This window comes from Trachemys scripta, chromosome 12 (assembly GCF_013100865.1).
Source record: "Trachemys scripta elegans isolate TJP31775 chromosome 12, CAS_Tse_1.0, whole genome shotgun sequence".
In the NCBI taxonomy this organism is placed as follows: domain Eukaryota; kingdom Metazoa; phylum Chordata; order Testudines; family Emydidae; genus Trachemys; species Trachemys scripta.
In genome coordinates, this window is record NC_048309.1 from 32,427,678 (window position 1) to 32,447,529 (window position 19,852).

At 43.0% G+C, this 19,852-nt stretch overlaps 1 protein-coding gene across 4 annotated transcripts in view; it reads right to left on the bottom strand.

Moving 5' to 3' along the window:
- The window catches only part of LOC117885675 (ubiquinol-cytochrome-c reductase complex assembly factor 1), an 89,604-nt gene that overhangs the window by 28,677 nt on the left and 41,075 nt on the right, over window positions 1–19,852 (bottom strand). For all 4 annotated transcript variants that reach the window (XM_034787036.1, XM_034787038.1, XM_034787035.1 and 1 more), the window contains exon 7: window positions 15,076–15,184. In XM_034787036.1, the coding sequence (XP_034642927.1) occupies window positions 15,076–15,184 (109 nt within the window). The remainder of the gene's footprint in view (window positions 1–15,075; window positions 15,185–19,852) is intronic.

Consider the following 19,852-nt stretch of genomic DNA (forward strand, 5'->3'; position numbering starts at 1 on the left):
TAACAACACTAGAGGACTAGGTCCATTAGCTCAGAAACAGCAGCACACTCAAACCTCTAAAAAGAAGAACAGGAGTACTTGTGGCACCTTAGAGACTAACAAATTTATTAGAGCATAAGCTTTCGTGGACTACAGCCCACTTCTTCGGATGCATATAGAATGGAACATATATTGAGGAGATATATATACACACATACAGAGAGCATAAACAGGTGGGAGTTGTCTTACCAACTCTGAGAGGCCAATTAATTAAGAGAAAAGAAAAAAACAAACAAACAAACAAAAAACTTTTGAAGTGATAATCAAGCTAGGCCAGTATAGACAGTTTGATAATAGGTGTGAGAGTACTTACAAGGGGAGATAGAGTCAATGTTTGTAATGGCTCAGCCATTCCCAGTCCTTATTCAAACCGGAGTTGATTGTGTCTAGTTTGCATATCAATTCTAGCTCTGCAGTCTCTCTTTGGAGTCTGTTTTTGAAGTTTTTCAGATACAGACAGACATCATCTTCCTTTCCAAATGCAAGCAGATGGACATCATACCAAAAGGACTAAAGGTAAAAAATCCATTACAATCTACATATCACACAGACTATGCTGAGAGACTGTGTCACACACTCTCAAAGAAACTGCGAAACCACCTGATCAGCATCCTATACAGCAAACAGGGAAAGATTAAGAATGAGCTCTCAGAACTGGATACTCTCATAAGAAACCAACATTCCACACAAACTTCCTCGTGGATAGACTTTACAAAAACTAGACAAGCCATTTACAAGACAAACTTTGCCTCTCTACAAAGGAAAAAGGACACTAAACTATCTAAACTGCTACATGCCACAAGCAGCCACAACAGTAGTTCCCTTAACCCACCCAGCAATATTGTTAATCTTTCCAGCTATACTCTTAGCCCAGCAGAAGAGTCTGTCCTATCTCGGGGCCTCTCCTTTTGTCCCTCCAGACCCATGAATATGATACAGTTCTGCGGTGACCTAGAATCCTACTTTAGACGTCTCCGACTCAAAGAATATTTCCAACATACCTCTGAACAGCATACTAACCCACAGAATCCTCCCTACCAGCACTACAAAAAAAAGGATTCTGCATGGACTCCTCCGGACGGTCGAAACAACAGACTGGATTTCTACATAGATTGCTTCCGTCGACGTGCAAAGACTGAAATTGTGGAAAAGCAACATCACTTGCCACATAACCTCAGCCATGCTGAACACAACGCCATCTACAGCCTCAGAAACAACCCTGACATCATAATCAAAAAGGCTGACAAAGGAGGTGCTGTCGCCATCATGAATAAATTGGAATATGACCAGGAGGCTGCTAGACAGTTCTCTAACACCACATTCTACAGGCCATTATCCTCTGATCCCACTGAGGATTACCTAAAGAAACTACACCATCTGCTAAAAAAACTCCCTGACAAAGCACAGGAACAAATCCGTACAGACACATGCCTAGAACCCCGACCAGGGGTATTCTATTTGCTACCCAAGATCCATAAACCTGGATATCCTGGACGCCCCATCATCTCAGGCATTGGCACCCTAACATCAGGCTTGTCTGGTTATGTAGACTCTGTCCTAAGACCCTACGCTACCAGCACTCCCAGCTATCTTCGAGACACCACTGACTTCCTGAGGAAACTACAATCCATCGGTGATCTTCCAGAAAACACCATCCTGGCCACTATGGACGTAGAAGCCCTCTACACCAATATTCCACACAAAGATGGACTACAAGCTATCAGGAACAGTATCCCTGATAATGCCACAGCTAACCTGGTGGCTGAACTTTGTGATTTTGTCCTCACCCACAACTATTTCACATTTGGGGACAATATATACCTTCAAGTCAGCGGCACTGCTATGGGTACCCGCATGGCCCCACAATATGCCAACATTTTTATGGCTGACTTAGAACAACGCTTCCTTAGCTCTCGTCCCCTAACGCCCCTACTCTACTTGCGCTACATTGATGACATCTTCATCATCTGGACCCATGGAAAAGAAGCCCTTGAGGAATTTCACCATGATTTCAATAATTTCCATCCCACCATCAACCTCAGCCTAGATCAATCCACACAAGCGGTCCATTTCCTGGACACTACTGTGCTAATAAGCGATGGTCACATCAATACCACCCTATACCGGAAACCTACTGACCGCTACACTTACCTACATGCCTCCAGCTTCCATCCAGGACACACCACACGATCCATTGTCTACAGCCAAGCTCTAAGATATAACCGCATTTGCTCCAATCCCTCGGATAGAGACAAGCACCTACAAGATCTCTATCAAGCATTCTTAAAACTACAATACCCACCTGCTGAAGTGAAAAAACAGATTGACAGAGCCAGACGAGTACCCAGAAGTCACCTCCTACAAGACAGGCCCAACAAAGAAAATAACAGAACACCACTAGCTGTCACCTTCAGCCCCCAACTAAAACCTCTCCAGCGCATCATCAGAGATCTACAACCTATCCTGAAAGATGATCCTTTACTCTCACAGATCTTGGGAGACAGACCTGTCCTCGCTTACAGACAACCTCCCAACCTAAAGCAAATACTCACCAGCAGCCACACATCACTGAACAAAACCACTAACCCAGGAACCTATCCTTGTAACAAACCCCGATGCCAACTCTGTCCACATATCTATTCAAGTGACATCATCATAGGACCTAATCACATCAGCCATACCATCAGGGGCTCGTTCACCTGCACATCTACCAATGTGATATATGCCATCATGTGCCAGCAATGCCCCTCTGCCATGTACATTGGCCAAACCGGACAGTCTCTACGCAAAAGAATTAATGGACACAAATCTGACATCAGGAATCAAAATACTCAAAAACCAGTGGGAGAACACTTTAACCTGTCTGGTCATTCAGTGACAGACCTGCGGGTGGCTATATTACAACAGAAAAACTTCAAAAACAGACTCCAAAGAGAGACTGCAGAGCTAGAATTGATATGCAAACTAGACACAATCAACTCCGGTTTGAATAAGGACTGGGAATGGCTGAGCCATTACAAACATTGACTCTATCTCCCCTTGTAAGTACTCTCACACCTATTATCAAACTGTCTGTACTGGCCTAGCTTGATTATCACTTCAAAAGTTGTTTTTTTTTTGTTTGTTTTTTTCTTTTCTCTTAATTAATTGGCCTCTCAGAGTTGGTAAGACAACTCCCACCTGTTTATGCTCTCTGTATGTGTGTATATATATCTCCTCAATATATGTTCCATTCTATATGCATCCGAAGAAGTGGGCTGTAGTCCACGAAAGCTTATGCTCTAATAAATTTGTTAGTCTCTAAGGTGCCACAAGTACTCCTGTTCTTCTTTTTGCGGATACAGACTAACACGGCTGTTACTCTGAAACCTGTCATTACTCAAACCTCTATATGTGGTCTATCCCCATGATGTTATTGTGGGTTACACTTGCATCTCTTGAAGTCATCTCATGTCATAACTCCTATGGGAAAAGAACTAACACTCCATTATCCTAATTTAGGTCATCAGTAATATTGTGCCACTGTAACTCTTATGTCTGTAATATTCTTAATGCATCTTTTTTTTGCAGTAGTATTGTAGCTATGTTGGTCACAGGATATTAGAGAGACAAGACAGGCTAGGTGGAATCTTTTATTGGACCAACTTCTGTTGGTGAATGAGACAAACTTCTGAGCTACACAGAGCCCTTCTTCACCTTGTTTCTTTTTTGACATTCAAAACATTACTTTTTAAATCTTAAAAAGGAGTCACACAAAACATGTTGCTGCAACTTTTAATAAGCATTTGCCCAAACTATTCAAAGCAAAGAATCACACACATTAATGTCATACCTGATTGCCTTAATATGTTTTTAAAAGGGTCCGAATAAAATGACACTGCAAAATTGTCATAAGGTGATTTTTAAATACTGTAGTTATAAATCTCCTGGGGGCGGGGGAGGTGGAGCTTTCCCTTTAAAATATCCTAGAAAATTCAAGCATTTCACAAAATATAATAAGCATTTGAAAATGATCCTCTAACTCAAAACAAAATTTGTATCAGACTTTTTCATCCTCACTAAAATGAAGAGTCTGGAACAAACCTTAACTTTCCTGTTCCTTCCACCCCAATCCACCCAAGACCTCCACCTTCCTGTCCTCTTCCCCAGTAAGCTTCCTTCATCTCACATGAGACTCCCTCCCATGCAACGCACTTCCATTCATGGGCCACTCACTTTCCTCCTGCCCCAATCCACACCCTCTTCCCATAAAACACTTGTTTTCTATTATATACTTCTCATCATGACTCCTATGCTGCCTGCTCTCCCTGTCTTGATTCTGATCATGCTTCTTGACTCCTTGGGCAACATCATGCGTCTTTTATCCTCCACTAAGAGGAATAGCTTCTTTTGGAACTGAACTGTTGCAAATTTAAGAAACCGTAATATATGATGTGAATAATCCCAAAAGGAATCCCAAACTGGTTTCCAATAGTCAGAATGCGGCTAATGTAGGACAGGGCTGGATTTGTTTCCTTTTAAAACAGATTCTAACAGTGGCAGAACAAGGCAGAAATCTGTGCTCAAAGTTCCTGAGCCAGATTCTGCTCTGTTACACTGATGTAAATGTGGAGTAATGCCAATGATTTTAATGGTGTTACTTTATATTCACACCAGTGTAACAGAGCAAATATGGGCCACTGTGTATAAATAGCTCTAGCTGAAAGCATAACAAAGGCTGTATTGTGCTATGCAAGGCAGAGGCAATAAACGAATTCAAAAGACATCCAGAAGTAGGGGTTTGAGTGGTCTGGTGGGAAAGCAAGAAGGTGGGATTAAGATAAATTAGATAGGGTTGCCATGTTGGGCTGGACAGTCCCTTCCTGTTCCTATCATCTCTTACAACTTTTAAAACATGCACTGTTACAAATCAGGATTTTGTACCGAACAAGCAAATGTTGTACATTTCAGACATATAGTATCCCTGCATCATAACAGAAACACCCTTGTTAAAAAGAAACTTATTTGAATTCGGAATGTTTATTTCAAATCAGTCCCTGATACACGTGTTTAGATAGAGTACAATTTATGTGGAGTAATGGTAGTGAATCTTGATGTTACCAGGGAAGATCTAAGAATAAGGAGCAGGAATTTTCTGCAGTCTCCCCTTCTCTAAGTTCCATGGTATGGAGTCCAAATGATCAACTCCACTGCACCTTGGTTCAGGAGTATGAGAATACACTCAAGAAACCACAGTCTTGCTTTTTAAAGCTAGGTTTACCAAAACACGATATGCAAGCTAATCTAATATCTTTGTTGCCAAGGTCCTCTGATAGGAAGAAAACAGTTGCAATTTCTAATACTGACTCTGGCTCCCCCTTACAAACTGATTGAGCAGCTGCCAGTTTGGATAATTTAAACTTGTTCATTGTAAGCCACAAGATGGAGATCTCTGGCAGAGCAGGATCGTAAGGAAGTCTTTTACCCAGCCTAATGTTACTATTAACACTTTGAGCCATTGCATCAAGCCAATTTTTATGTTTGTTTTTTAAGTTTGGTAGAAATGTCACAAGTGGAAAAATGAAGTAAAGAGCACTGGTTAGCCACAGAACTGGACACACCTGGCTGCAAACCCACCAAAAGAAACTGACTTCATTAGTACTAGCAGCAGTGGAGTAAAATTTATATCTGAAAACTGCCTGCACCAGTAGAATTGCTGAGGCCAAAAGCTCTCTGTCTGTTTTTACAGCTGTGTCATGTTTTGATTCCTGACTCTTGCTGACACTCTGGAGTGCTGAAGGAGCCCAGGCTCCAGGGTCCCAAAACTTTGCAGCTGAGATTCAGATCTCAGAGATCAGTTTATGAAATAATACAAAGTCAAACTGGAGTTGGAGCTGATATAAATTAGTAGTAAAAATGCAACATGTATTAATTTAACAGCAATGATCTAGCATTTTTAAGAGCAGACAGCAAATTTTAAATACACTGATGCCAATTCTGAAATATAAAACAATGTCCATTTTCTGCATCAGTTGTATTAACTACAGGTTACGATACATGAAAGGGGGTTGGACCCCTGAACGTCTCTCTCTCAAAATGTACCTTCTCTCTTACTGATTTTAGACAAACTGCCTTTTAAAAATAACCTGACCAATGGAAGATTTTTATATTTTAATGAGTGCACATGCCCGAAAGCCTCTTAACAGAAGAATACAGTTAAAAATGTCCAAGATGAAATTAATGAACTGATCTGTTTTCTGCTTATCAGTCAGGTAGCTACATCAATCACCTACTCCAGAAATTTGTACCCAGCTCTCCTCAGCCTTCTCTAACCAACCAAAACCTACCTTAGACTTGCATCTGAAGAAGTGAGATTCTTACCCACGAAAGCTTATGCTCCCAATATTTCTGTTAGTCTTAAAGGTGCCACAGGACCCTCTGTTGCTTTTTACAGATTCAGACTAACACGGCTACCCCCCTGATACTCTACCTTAGAGAGACAAGGTATATGAGGTAATATATTTTACTGGTCCAACTTCTATTGGTGAGAGACACAAGCTTTTGAGTTACACACAGCTCTTCTTCAGATCTAGGAACGATACTGAGAATGGTCACACCTAAATACAAGATCGAACAGATATTCAGTACATACTCTATGGGTCTATTAGAACCACCGGGCTAGAAGGGACCGCAAGGATCATCTAGTCTCACCCCTGCCAAGATGCAGGATTTGTTGTGTAAACCATCCCAGACAGATGCTCTCCAGCCTCCTTTTGAAAACTTCCAGGGAAGGAGCTTCCGCAACCTCCCCAGGCAGTCTGTTCCCTTGTCCTACTGCTCTTACTGTTCAAGGTGAAGTGGCCCATTAACACCCTATAGCAGTGGTTCCCAAACTTGTTCCGCCGCTTGTGCACGGAAAGTCCCATGCAGGCCGGGCTGGTTTGTTTACCTGCCGCGTCTGCAGGTTCGGCCGATCGTGGCTCCCAGTGGCTGCGGTTCGCTGCTCCAGGCCAATGGGAGCTGCTGGAAGCGGCGCGGGCCGAGGGACATACTGGCTGCCGCTTCCAGCAGCTCCCATTGGCCTGGAGCAGCGAACCGCGGCCACTGAGAGCCGCGATCGGCCGAACCTGCGGACGCGGCAGGTAAACAAACCAGCCCGGCCTGCATGGGACTTTCCGTGCACAAGCGGCGGAACAAGTTTGGGAACCACTGCCTTATAGTCGTAGGACAAAAAGGGGGGTTAGTGGGTTACAGATTGTTGTATGATCAACACCCCCCACAATACACCTTTCAAGATCCATGGGTCCTATTCATGCCTATCACAACATGTGCTGTACCTAATCCAGTGCACTAAATGCCACAACAACAACTATGTGGGTGAAACCAGACAATCACTACACTCTCAAATGAACTCCCACAGGAAAATGATAAAAGACAACAATACCATACACCTGTGGGTGAACACCTTTCAAAAAGTGATCACTACATATCTGACCTATCAGTCCTCATCCTCAAAGGAAACATGCATAATCTTTTCAAAAGATGAGTCTGGGAGCTTAAATTTATAACTTTGATATGGTTTTAATAAAGACACTGGCTTATTACAACAATCTGGAACCCACTAACCCCCCATTTTTGTCCTGTGACTGCCGGGCTGTTAATGACCACTTTACCTTGAATTGTCCCGTAGCATATATACTAACTACTTATGCTAAACTATCTGGAGCCTCTGATAGGGTCCCAAAACTCAGGCTGCAGCCCCAGCCCGAATGTCTATACCATAATTAAACAACCCCTTAGCCCGAGACAGCTGGCACAGGCAGCTTAGGGTGTCTAATGGCAGTGTAGACATACCCTCTGAATATGTTCCAGACCTGAAGAAGAGCTCCATGTAGCGTCAAAGGTTGTCTCTCTCACTAACAGAAGTTGGTCCAGTAAAAGACATTACCCCATCCACTTTGTCTCTCTAATATCCTGGGACTGACACAGCTACAACAACACTGCACACAAAATCTACCTTAACAGCTATAAATTACTGAACTCTTTACGCAATCCAGTGGAAGTTCAGACTGGTGGATTCCCTTGCAGAAATCCAGTTTTTAAGACAGAGACATAGTTTCCTTTTCTCTTCAGGGCTGCACAAAGGTGGACTAGCAAATTTCATACAGATGCAGATTCTCTTTTGACCCAGGAAACCGTACTCTCTCATGGAATGAGCTTTAATTCGCAAGAGGTAGTGGAGACCCTCCCACCATTTATGCCTCCTTAGAACAGGAATAAATCCATCTGTTTGCGAGTGAAAAGCTGACCCTCTAGACCTTTCTCAGATGTCTAGACCATGACAAACTAAACCTCTTAACCTCCTGGGAACAGTGCATGAGATACTTCAGGGACCTAAAAGCATGCTGTGATCTTCCCTTTATCTGAAGTAAGGCAGGACAAAAAGGCCAGAATCTGAAATTCACCTTGGAAGTAGTTACTCAGAAATCAGAAAGGAATATTTAACGAGGAGGGCTGCCATGATAATTATATTTTTGGTGGCTTCCAATGAAACCCAGAAAAAGCTAACAAGGTAAAAGCTCAAAAAGGGAAAGCGAAAGCTGATAGAAAGAGTAGATTAAACAATCTAGGACAAGACAATTGACTCAGGCCTGACCAGGAGATTTGCTTTGGCTGGACAGCATCTTGGAATTAAGCAGTGCAATCCAATAAAAGAATTTTCAGCATCTCCTCCAATAGTCTCTAAGGTCAAAACTTGGTCCTTGTGGTTTCTCAAGACTGACTTCATTCTCCACTTCCTCCCGGAGGAACTCCAGAACTTGGGAAACAGAACAAGACCAATCTTGCATGCCCTGCAAGGGCGTTTTTACAGAAAAAGCTTTAAGGATGAGAATATGGATTAGAGATAACAGGCTTATGGGAGTTCAGACCAATGTCCATATTTAAGAATCCCTAATATCTAAGGGACATTTTTCATGAACCATGCTTTCAGATGTAATTTGACCCAGATACTGAGATAAATTTGACCCTATGCAAGATGCTCTGAAAAATGTCAAGCAGGAACCGTGTTCTCCAAATGTTAACATCAGAAGTTTCAAATACCATGATCAACAGAGCTAGTAGGAGGAAAGCATATTGGGTCTTCCCCAATAGAATGAATCTGATGCCCAGGCCAGAATCTGGAAAACCTCTGAACCTGGTACAAAACCTGTGAAGCTTGGATTTCTCTGTTGTAGCAAAGTAGTCTACAGAGGGAATCCCTCATTTTGAGTAAACTGCCGTGAACTTCCCCATATCCAATCACCAGTCTCTAAGGAGGAGGATCTGATGACAGAGCCAGTCTGCCGAAGACAGACCACCACTAACTCAGTTAGCTGGTGTGGTTCTGCCAATCTTGGGGATATATTACTATTTGAGGCACTGTCTTACTCTTGGTGCTTCCATGTTTGTTTATGTACACGACTTACTGAGTTGTCTGTGAAGACCAGAACTGATTGGCCCTATGGCTGTTTCCACGAGACCAGGAGAAAAAAATCTTATTGCTCGCAAATTCAGATTTTCTGTGAAATGTTTTCCTGCCTGATTCAGATGGCTTGATTAGGTTAAGAGTGAACTATGGCTCCCAGACTTTAAAAATGACTACCCGCTAATGAAGATCCCCAAGAGGCAACCCTGACTTCCAATCCCACAGTGAGTACCACCAATGAAAGAACTGCCTTATGGAGGCTGGTGAAGAAAACCTCGGATTCCACCTGGAAAACAGTGGCCTCTTTACCCTTCTCTGGCTGAATGAAAGGGTCATAAAAACAGCAGATCAGGCCATTGAAGAACATTGCTGGTGGAGGAGAATTACCTGGGTGCCAGAGAGCTGGCGTAACAGCTCTATATCACTCTCTCACAGCATTGGAGGGTTTCAGGAGCATTGTTGGAGGGGAAGGGACATGGCTACAGTACCACTGGGCTCTGGCTATTCTCAGCTGTTGCAATGGCTCCAAGTTAGAAACCTCAAACTCCTGGGGAATCAAGGTAAAGATTTAGACCAGAACATGCACCATCATAAGTGGGGACAGAAACCCTCTGAACCTCTCTATCCTTACTTTAGAGAGTTCCTCCACAGAGCCTTTGAAGAGATGTGTGACAAGACGAGAAAGAGCTCCTCCCTTTCCCTCCACTGCCCTCTCACCCAGGTGGCAAAAACGGCAGAATGAACCTGCCACAGAGGCACATTAACGTCCCCTTCTTCTCTGCATCTGCTACTGTCATCTAAGGGCATAGCTACACGTACAGCACTGCAGCGGCGCAGCTGTACCAATGCAGCTGAGCTGCTGCAGCACATCTGGTGAAGATGCTATATGCCGATAGAAGAGAGCTCTACTGTCGGCATAATAAAACCACCTCCATGAAGGGCAGAAGCTATGTCGGTGAGAGAAGCTCTCCCACTGACATACCACTGTCCACACAAGCGCTCAGGTTGATGTAATTTATGTTGCACAGAGGGTGGTTTATTCACACCCCTGAGCGACATGAGTTACGCCAACATAAGCTGTAGTGTAGACATAGTCTTATCTCTCAAAGGCAGGATGTAGATTAATTAGAGAAGGACTGGACTACTGGAGAGAAGATCTGGGTGCCCATTTTGGATCAGCTAACTGGTTGAACCTAGTGCCTGGGTGATAAGCAGACGGCAGATCATTCCACAAAGCCCCCTTTAATGAAGACTTGAGCACAATTCTATGTATGCATGTGTGTAGCAGCGGACAAAGTACTAAGGACTGTCCCAGCTGCCCCTCTTCTAGCCATTGTTTATCAAATTTCTTGTCTGTGTTGCAGCAGAACTGAGTCCTAAGGGAAAGATCAACTCAGAGGTGGAGGTCCATGTTTAGTAGTTGATGTAAGAAATCACATAGTCAACTGTGGGAGTGGGAAAAAACGGTGTATTAGGCTGGCAACACAGGCCGAGAGGAGGGGATAAATTGACAAGATCATCTAAGATGAGTTACATGCCCAAATGAAGCAATGAATAGGAGCAAAAGAAATCCTAAGATCTTGGAAACATCTATATTTCACCACACATCCAACAAACAATACTCACTGAAATTAAAAGGTACAGCGCAAAAAGTGAAATCCCTGCAAGCTGCATGGAAACTTTTAAGAGACACCATAATAGAGGCTCAACTTAAATGTATTCCCCAAATTAAAAAAACATAGTAAAAGAACCAAAAAAGTGCCACTGTGGCTAAACAACAAAGTAAAAGGAGCAGTGAGAGGCAAAAAGGCATCCTTTAAAAAGTGGAAGTTAAATCCTAGTGAGAAAAATAGAAAGGAGCATAAACTCTGGCAAATGAAGTGTAAAAATATAATTAGGAAGGCCAAAAAAGAATTTGAAGAACTTCAAAAAGTAATAGCAAAAAAATGTTAAGTACATCAGAAGCAGGAAGCCTGCTAAAGAACAAAATTGTCAGACACATAAATGAACATAATTTGTTGGGGAAGAGTCAACATGGTTTTTGTAAAGGGAAATCATGCCTCATCAATTGATTACAATTCTTTGTGGGGGGGGGGGGGGGCAACAAGCATGTGGACAAGGGGGATCCAGTGGATATAGTGTACTTAGATTTTCAGAAAGCCTTTGACAAGGTCCCTCACCAAAGGTTCTTAAGCAAAGTAAGCTGTCGTGGGATAAGAGGGAAGGTCCTTTCATGGACTGGTAACTGGTTAAAAGATAGGAAACAAAGGGTAGGAATAAATGGTCAGTTTTCAGAATGGAGAAAGTAAATTATTAGGGGTATGGAACGGCTGCCATATGAGGAGAGATTAATAAGACTGGGACTTTTCAGCTTGGAAAAGAGACAACTAAGGGGGGATATGATAGAGGTCTATAAAATCATGACTGGTATGGAGAAAGTAAATAAGGAAGTATTATTTACTCTTTCTCATAGTACAAGAACTAGGGGTCACCAAATGAAATTAATAGGCATGGGATTTAAAACAAACAAAGGAAGCATTTTTTCACACAATGCAGTCAACCTGTGGAACTCCTTGCAAAAGGATATTGTGGAGGCCAAGACTATAACAGGGTTCTAAAAAGAACTAGATAAGTTCATGGAGGATAGGTCCATCAATGGCTATTAGCCAGGATGAACAGGGATGGTACCCCTAGCCTCTGTTTGCCAGAAGCTGGGAATGGGTGACAGGGAATGGATCACTTGATGATTACCTGTTCTGTTCATTCCTTCTGGGGCACCTGGCATTGGCCACTGTTGGCTAGATGGACCTTTGGTCTGACCCAGTATGGCCCTTCTTATGTTCTTAAAGGAGCAGTCTGTGGGATCAAGCCTGTAGATACATACAAGCTTTGTCTTTAAATATTTGCTGTTCCCAGACAAAAGCTATGTTAAAATGGAGTTACAGCTGAGAACACATTTAAGTAAGTTAGGGGCAAATACATTATAGGGATGCTGTCATTATTACAAAACAAGCGATATAAACCTAGGAAATTCAGAATTAAGGTTAAACTTAAAAGAAATCTAAACATGCTGTATGGAAACATACAGTTAGGTCACACACACAACTTTAACTCTGGTTGGTACTGACATCATGCAGTAACCACACTGAATACATTTTAGTGTGTGCGGTCCCTGATTAGACAAGATTGATTTCTGAAGATTCTTTTTAAGTCTTCAAGGAAAGCTTTGAAGGCAATGGGGATAGACCGATTTACAGGAGACAGAGAAACCCCTAAATTCAGATCTATTCCAAAGACTAGCTCCAACAGGGGACTGCCTTGCGTGCACTTTCTGTAACTAACTGGGTAAAGCACCTGGACAGCAGAGTTCTCAAAGTTTTAGGCAACTTAAAAAAAAAAAAAACAAAACAAACAAACAAACAAACAAACAAACAAACAAACAAACAAACAAACAAACAAACAAACAGTGGTCACTGAGGGAGCAACTGAAATCTCCCAGAATCAACACTTCCTAGGACTCTCTGAGCAATGAAAAGAGTCTCACCTAATACAGAGACACTCCCTTGCATACTGAAGCAACCAATATCATTAGCAGTATAGTAACTCCTCACTTAACGTTGTAGTTATGTTCCTGAAAAATGCAACTTTAAGTGAAACGATGTTAAGCGAATCCAATTTCTCCATAAGAATTAATGTAAATGAGGGGGTTAGGGTCCAGGGAATTTTTTTTTCACCAGACAAAAGACTGTGTGTATATGTATATATATATATATATACACACACACACACACACACATACACACACACACACACACACACACAGTACAAGTTTTAAACAAACAATTTAATACTGGTACACAGTGATGATGATTGTGAAGCTTGGTTGAGGTGGAGGAGTTAGAGCGTGTGATATTTCCCAGGGAATGCCTTACTGCTAAATGATGAATTAGCAATTGGCTGAGCCCTCAAGGGTTAACTCTCTCACTCTACAAGGCAGCAGGAATGGAGGGAGGGGAGAGAGCATCGCAGACAGAGACAGAGACACACACCGTGTGTGAGACAGAGAGAAAGATGCGCATTTCCCCTTTAAGTACACTGCCTTGTTAATTAGATCAGCTTGCTGAGACCGCAGCTGCTGCCAGCAAACTCCCTCAGTCCTGAGCCCTGTCGTGTGTCCCCCCTGCTCTATGGAAGATGGGGTAAGCAGGGTGCAAGAGCAGGGGGAGGGGGACACCCTGATATTAGCCCCCCTTTTCCTCTCCTCCCCCCTGCACAGCAAGCAGGAGTCTCTGGGAGCATCTCCAAGGCAGAGGGCAGGAGCAGCACATGGCAGTGAGGGGAGGGACAGCTGCAATTGCTAGCCTGCTGGGCATCTGCTGCACAGGGAACTTAGGGAAGCAGGGAGCTGATAGGGGGCTGCCGGTCCACCCTGGTTCCAAGCCCCCACCAGCTAGCTGCAACGGGCTGCTCTTCCTGCAAGCAGTGGACAAAGCAGGTGGCTGCCAAACAACGTTAGAAGGGAGCATTGCACAACTTTAAATGAGCATATTCCCTAATTGATCAGCAACATAACAACGAAACAACGTTAACCAGGACGATTTTAAGTGAGAAGTTACTGTACCTGCAAGTGTTGCGGACCCATTGCACATACAGAAGGGAGGGCTGCCCAAAGAGCTCACAATACAATTAGTGCAATTTAGAAACAAAAGGGAGTGCGGGGGAAAGGAGACGAGATTACTTCTAACCTATGGTTAATATTCCCTCTTTTGAATGTTACTTGACCCAACTCCCTAGCTGACCCTGCCTTGGACTCTTGTTTCTTTAGTAACTGGGGCCATATAGGCCAACTGGTATATTAACCCTTCTGGGTTTTCTATTTGTTCTATTTATTTTAATCCTAAACAATCCCTTTTTTCCCCAGCAATAGCATAATCGCAGTTCCCTCTTTTCCCAATACAAGTCACAATAGACATTGCCTCCCCATCCAACCATTGCCCTGCAGAAGTACTGGAGTCCTGTGAAGATGAGGACATTCATTTCCATCGGCTCTGCGGAGGTCACTATACTTCAAGGTTTGTGAAGGTCATCTCCTAGTGCTGCTGCCCCATGCATTGCACTCTCTGAGGCGCAGGCCAATGCTGGTATGGAGTGGCACACTCTGATTCAAAAACTTTAAGGCCAGAAGGGACCATTGTGATTACCTTGGGTGACCTTCTGCATAGTACAGGCCAAAGAACCTCACTCAGTGCTTCCTGCATTAAGCCCTTAACTTGTGATTGAACTGCCATTGAAGCTTTTGTTCCTTTATAAGCTCCCTTCTGAGATCAGGACCAGTATGCAGAGAATCCAAACTGTAGATTGTATTTGTGGTTAGTTATAGCATTATATAGAAACTCTGTCCTCTCTCCCTGCTCCCATCCACTATCCTGGGTACATGGAATACTGAAATCCCAGCTGAAACCAGTCAGACCAACTCTTGCTCCACCTTAATCCCACAGCCACTGTTCTAATATGTGCCAGGTCACAAGCCATTAAATGGTTTGTGTCATCAAAATAATCAAGAAAGTCAACACCAGACAAAGATGACTTACCCCCATCACCTTACCACGCTGTTCAACGTCTTCCCACATAGAATGAACTATATAGCGACACATGTATTTTCCAGCTCGACCCTCCTGTTTCATTCGTACCAGACACATCCTGCAAGAGAACAAGCAACAGAGAAGTTGGTTTGATTTCCAACTGCTTCTTCAGACCTTAAAAGAGTAAAAAACCCATTTTTATTTTAAATTCCTTACAAATCTCACTGCAGCATGGAAAGTGCTATAAGTATAAATAATATTCTGCTCTGGTTAGAAAAGTTCCTCTATAAAAATGGCACATTTCTACTTTCACAAACTTTCCTTCTGTGTATTTAAAGTCAGATCTGCTGGATTTCAGACTAGTCTACAGTGGAGAAATCTACCTGAATATTAAAACTGTTTCAAAAATGGCTGGAGCTGCAGCATAGACGAGGCTACCGTAGGTGGAATTATTCTTCAAATTAGTGAAACCCTCAGAAAGCAGGCTATAAAAATGGCCTTGCCTTCTGGAACCAGTGCAGTTCCAATCAGTGTTAAAACCAGATTGGATTTTGGGGAAAATTTCCCAAATATAGATAAAGGCTTGGTGACAATATGTTTGTATTGCTTTTTATTACTGTAAGCCTTGCAGAGCCAGTCCAGCTACAGAAGGTGGCACTGGAGTCTGTCCAAGCTCATTTCTCAACAATTCCTTAAGAATGTGAAGGTCCTTGGAGCAGGGCCAGGTCTACTTCAGGGAACTGAACCTGTTGTAATTAAACTGACTGCACTGAACTGCCTCTGTGTCCTCACTAGCCATGCTGTATCAGTTTAAGAATCACTGCAGGTTTGACCCATGTCCACACTAAGGCTATGTCTATACTACAAGCTAGTGGTGTGATTCCCAGCTTGTGTAGACATACTCATGATAGCTCCCATCTGAGCCAGAACACTACAAATAGGGTAGCTGTGGTAGCCTGGGCAGCAGTGGAATGGACTGGCTGCCCCGAGTACCCACCATGAGGTTCAGGAGGGTATATACTCCGGCCGGCTAGCTCCTGCTACCACGGCTTCCATTGTCCATCCTACCACAGCCATACTACTATTTTTAGCACGTTAGCTCACATGAGAGCTAGTATGGGTATGTCTATGCAAGCTGAGATTCATAGTATGTAGTGTAGACATAGCCTAAGGACTTCTGTAAACCCCACATTGCCCCTTAGTTTGTGGCAATGCGGGGTGTAAATCTACCCCACAGTAATCTGCTGCGCACTAAGTGTCTAAGTGGACCCTGTTATAGTGCACAAAAAGTTCTCTAGTGTGCTTTGATCTACCTTGCTTTGAAATTGGAGTAGATCAAAGCACACTAGAGAACTTTTTGTGCACTGTAACAGGGTCTACACATACCAACGGAAATTCAGCATGTGGCAGATTTACAGCTCAGCTTGCTCTGAACGAAGTGTTCATGCAGACAAACCCTAGCACTGCCCTAAACTGTTTCAGCTGCAATGACCCACTCTCCAGACCAGTGCATTCTGGGAGACTTTGCAAGGCTCCAAGTGCACTGTGGGACATTACTAGGAGAACTAGGTTGAACTGTTTCAGCTTCTCTGCATCAAAACTGGCATTAAAACAGCTCAGGCTAAACTGGTACTTAGCCCTGAAAAAACATACTCTACTCTGCTTGGTTCATAGCGTGCTTGTAAACCATTTGGAGCACTTTCATGTGTGAATGCAAAGTGCATAGGCTAGGAGATTAAAATGGTGCTTAGATCTGTATGTTTCTCTAATGTACACAAGACCTGTGTCTACCTATGCACATTGGCAGTGCTTATCACATTGTGGCTGCTGCCTCAGTAGAAAGAATAAATTAGCTGCAGAATCTTTATTATTGGGGATGATGTGCAAAAAGGAAAGAAATCAGTTTCTCTCTCAGATTCCAGACAGGGTCCTGACCATTAGAAAAAAACCCATCTTTTTCTTGTAAATGGAGCAAAAATTACTCTGGAGGTGAGTTACTGATGGACAATAAAACTAGAGCCCCATGAAGCCATTTGTACCAAGCCACTTTTCAGAATAGAGCCACATTTTCCAAACCACACACAAGTGTTTGTTTTAAAAACATCTCATGGACCTAATTTCTTGATGGAAGACATCTGGAAATGGTGAGTGTTGATCGGCTGGAACTGGTTATGGAGAACTTGGGATAGGGAAGGGAAGGTTAAGGCAGCTCTCTGTCACACCTTCTGCCTCTGGCCTCCTGTCCTCTTTTCTCTTTCTTGCATGGTTTTGTACTTCCTGTGCTTGTGCATTCTGACTGGTGGGTATTGGATGCTCCAGCTCATGGGAAGCGCACCTGAAAGCTTTGCTGAGTAACCCAGGGCACTTCACAACAAACTTAAAACCTTATTCTAATGTCTGGCAGTAGCTACCAGTGCTGGCAGTGGAGGGTTCATTACCCCATTAGCCCCTCAGCGTGGTTCAGGGCATTTGATTAGCCCCTTGATTCAGAGCAAGAGGGGGAGGAGAAGCGAGGGTCATAGGAGGAGCAGAGGGAAGAAAGACAGATGGGGGAGAGTGATATGGGAAGGATGGAGGGACATGGGGAGCATTGCCAGAGGGGAAGGGGAGAACAGAGATGGGGCAAAGTGAGAGAGGAAGGGTAGAAGGGATGGAGGAAGACAGAATGAGAATGAGTCTAAAGTAGCGGGATAAGTGGGGAGGGAGTGCAACAGAGATGGCTAGAGGGACCTGGAGAGAGGAATGGGCAAAAGGGGGGGTGAGGATGGGGCAGAGTGAGAGAGGCTTAGGGAAGATAGAGGGATGGGGAAATTCCCTAAAAATGTGTCAGGTTTTCTTCTTGGAAAATGCTCTGGACTGTGTGGTGTTCCCAAGGCTCATGTGGTGACTTCCAGAGTGGTTGTGAAGATGGGCCAATGATCCCTCCATTGCCTGGCAGTACCATCCTTCCTTCAGCCCTGGCAGATAGTGTAGAATAGGGATGGTTACAGAGTGAAGCAGAGTGCATCATACCCATCCAGACAGGAAGGATAAGCGTGCAGTTAAAGCACTGGGCTGGGACTCAGGAGATATAGGTCCAATTCCCAGTCCTGCCACAAACTCCCTATATGACCTTTGGCTTAAACTCCCTCTGTGCCTCAGCTCCATGTGTAAAATGAGGATAATGCATCCTTTTACCCATCATTCATCTGTCCTGTGTATTTCGATTGCAAAGTCCTGCCCATACAAACACTATGATCAGTAATAATCTTGGAATCCCATTGCTTTCCCCACACCTACTAAGACAGATAACGAAAGACCATGTTTGGGAGCCCAACTCCAGATAAGAAGAGTGGTTTTATACGTTACAGCCTGGGTAGTCAAGCCAAGGAAGAAAGCAAGGAGCCCTGGCAAGAGATTCCCTCAATACAAATGTTGCTACCCATCCAAGCTGCAGTATCCCTCAGTGGTGTCATGGTAGAAGGCAGGAGTGCAACAGACCAATAATTACAATTCATCACTAGTAATGCAAGAATGGAGTAGTTTTCAGAGTAAACCTTGTTCCTCTTGAAGCCTGAATGGATGCTGTGTGTTTGGATGCATAGTTCTGTCATAGTGCAGTTCAGCAGCACCAAGAGTGAGGTCATGGAATTCTGCAGTTTATTTGAAAATTTGGTCGTTTGTTACCACACCTGCCATCTGAGGTTTAAAAGACAGATTTTCTTAGACTATAAACTTTATACCTAGATCAACACAGTATGAACTGTTTTACTTTTTCACTACAGAACACATTCTGTAGTCCATTCATATCTGGACTCATCATCTTTGTCACACTACTAAGGTGAAACTGTTCCACACTCAGATTACTAGTTTTAAAAAGTTGTTTGCATCATTACTTTAAAACTATGATCTTTTTAAGCTTAAAATATCTTATAAATATTGCCTTTTTATCTGGGTACCTAAAACAATCACTGTTCTGCACTCGTGGTGGAAAAAGTAGATAGTACCCACAGTCAGTTAAAATACTTGCATTTTTAACCAGTTAGAGTCAGATTGGATCCTTTATACTGTACGTACACTGAAATCAAATCTAAGGGACAAATTCTGTCTTCAGATGCACAAGCAGGGGCACCCGTTTTAAATCAGTAAGTGTCCTACAGGTGGATGGCCCACCAAATGACCCAGATTGTTTCCAATGCAATATCCTGAAGTTAGTAGTGAGGAAACTAGGCAAAATCATATTGCCTGACAAAATAAATTAGATGAATACAATGAAGAAATAATTGTACTGCAAAAGTTTTTATTACAGCCAAATAATAAACTGGATTAGAACAACCATGCAATTCCAACACAAAAATACATTTAAAATCTTTGCATTTCCAGTGAGTGAAATACAGCTAGACGCTCTTTAATCTTATTAAAAGACAATAACTTTGATTTTATACCTGACTAATCACCATTAACCTACTTGATACAAATTAAATTTCACACCATTAATCAGCAGTTAAACTAATAGTTTCAAATTAAGTAACAGTCATTTCACATCTGACCACCAAAGCTTCAGTTTAAGGACTTATCTGAGAAATACACCAAGGCCTGGCCTATGCTACATGGCTGGTCAATACAAGGCAGCTTACATCAACCTAGCTGTAGATGTGTCTTCACTTACATTTGGCTTCTGCTGACGTAAGTGCCCTGCTACGCTGACATACTAACACCATCTTCCCGAGTGGTGTAGAGCCACAGTCGATGAAGTTAGATCAGTGCAGTGATAGTGTAGACACTGTTACTTGCATCTACTTTTACT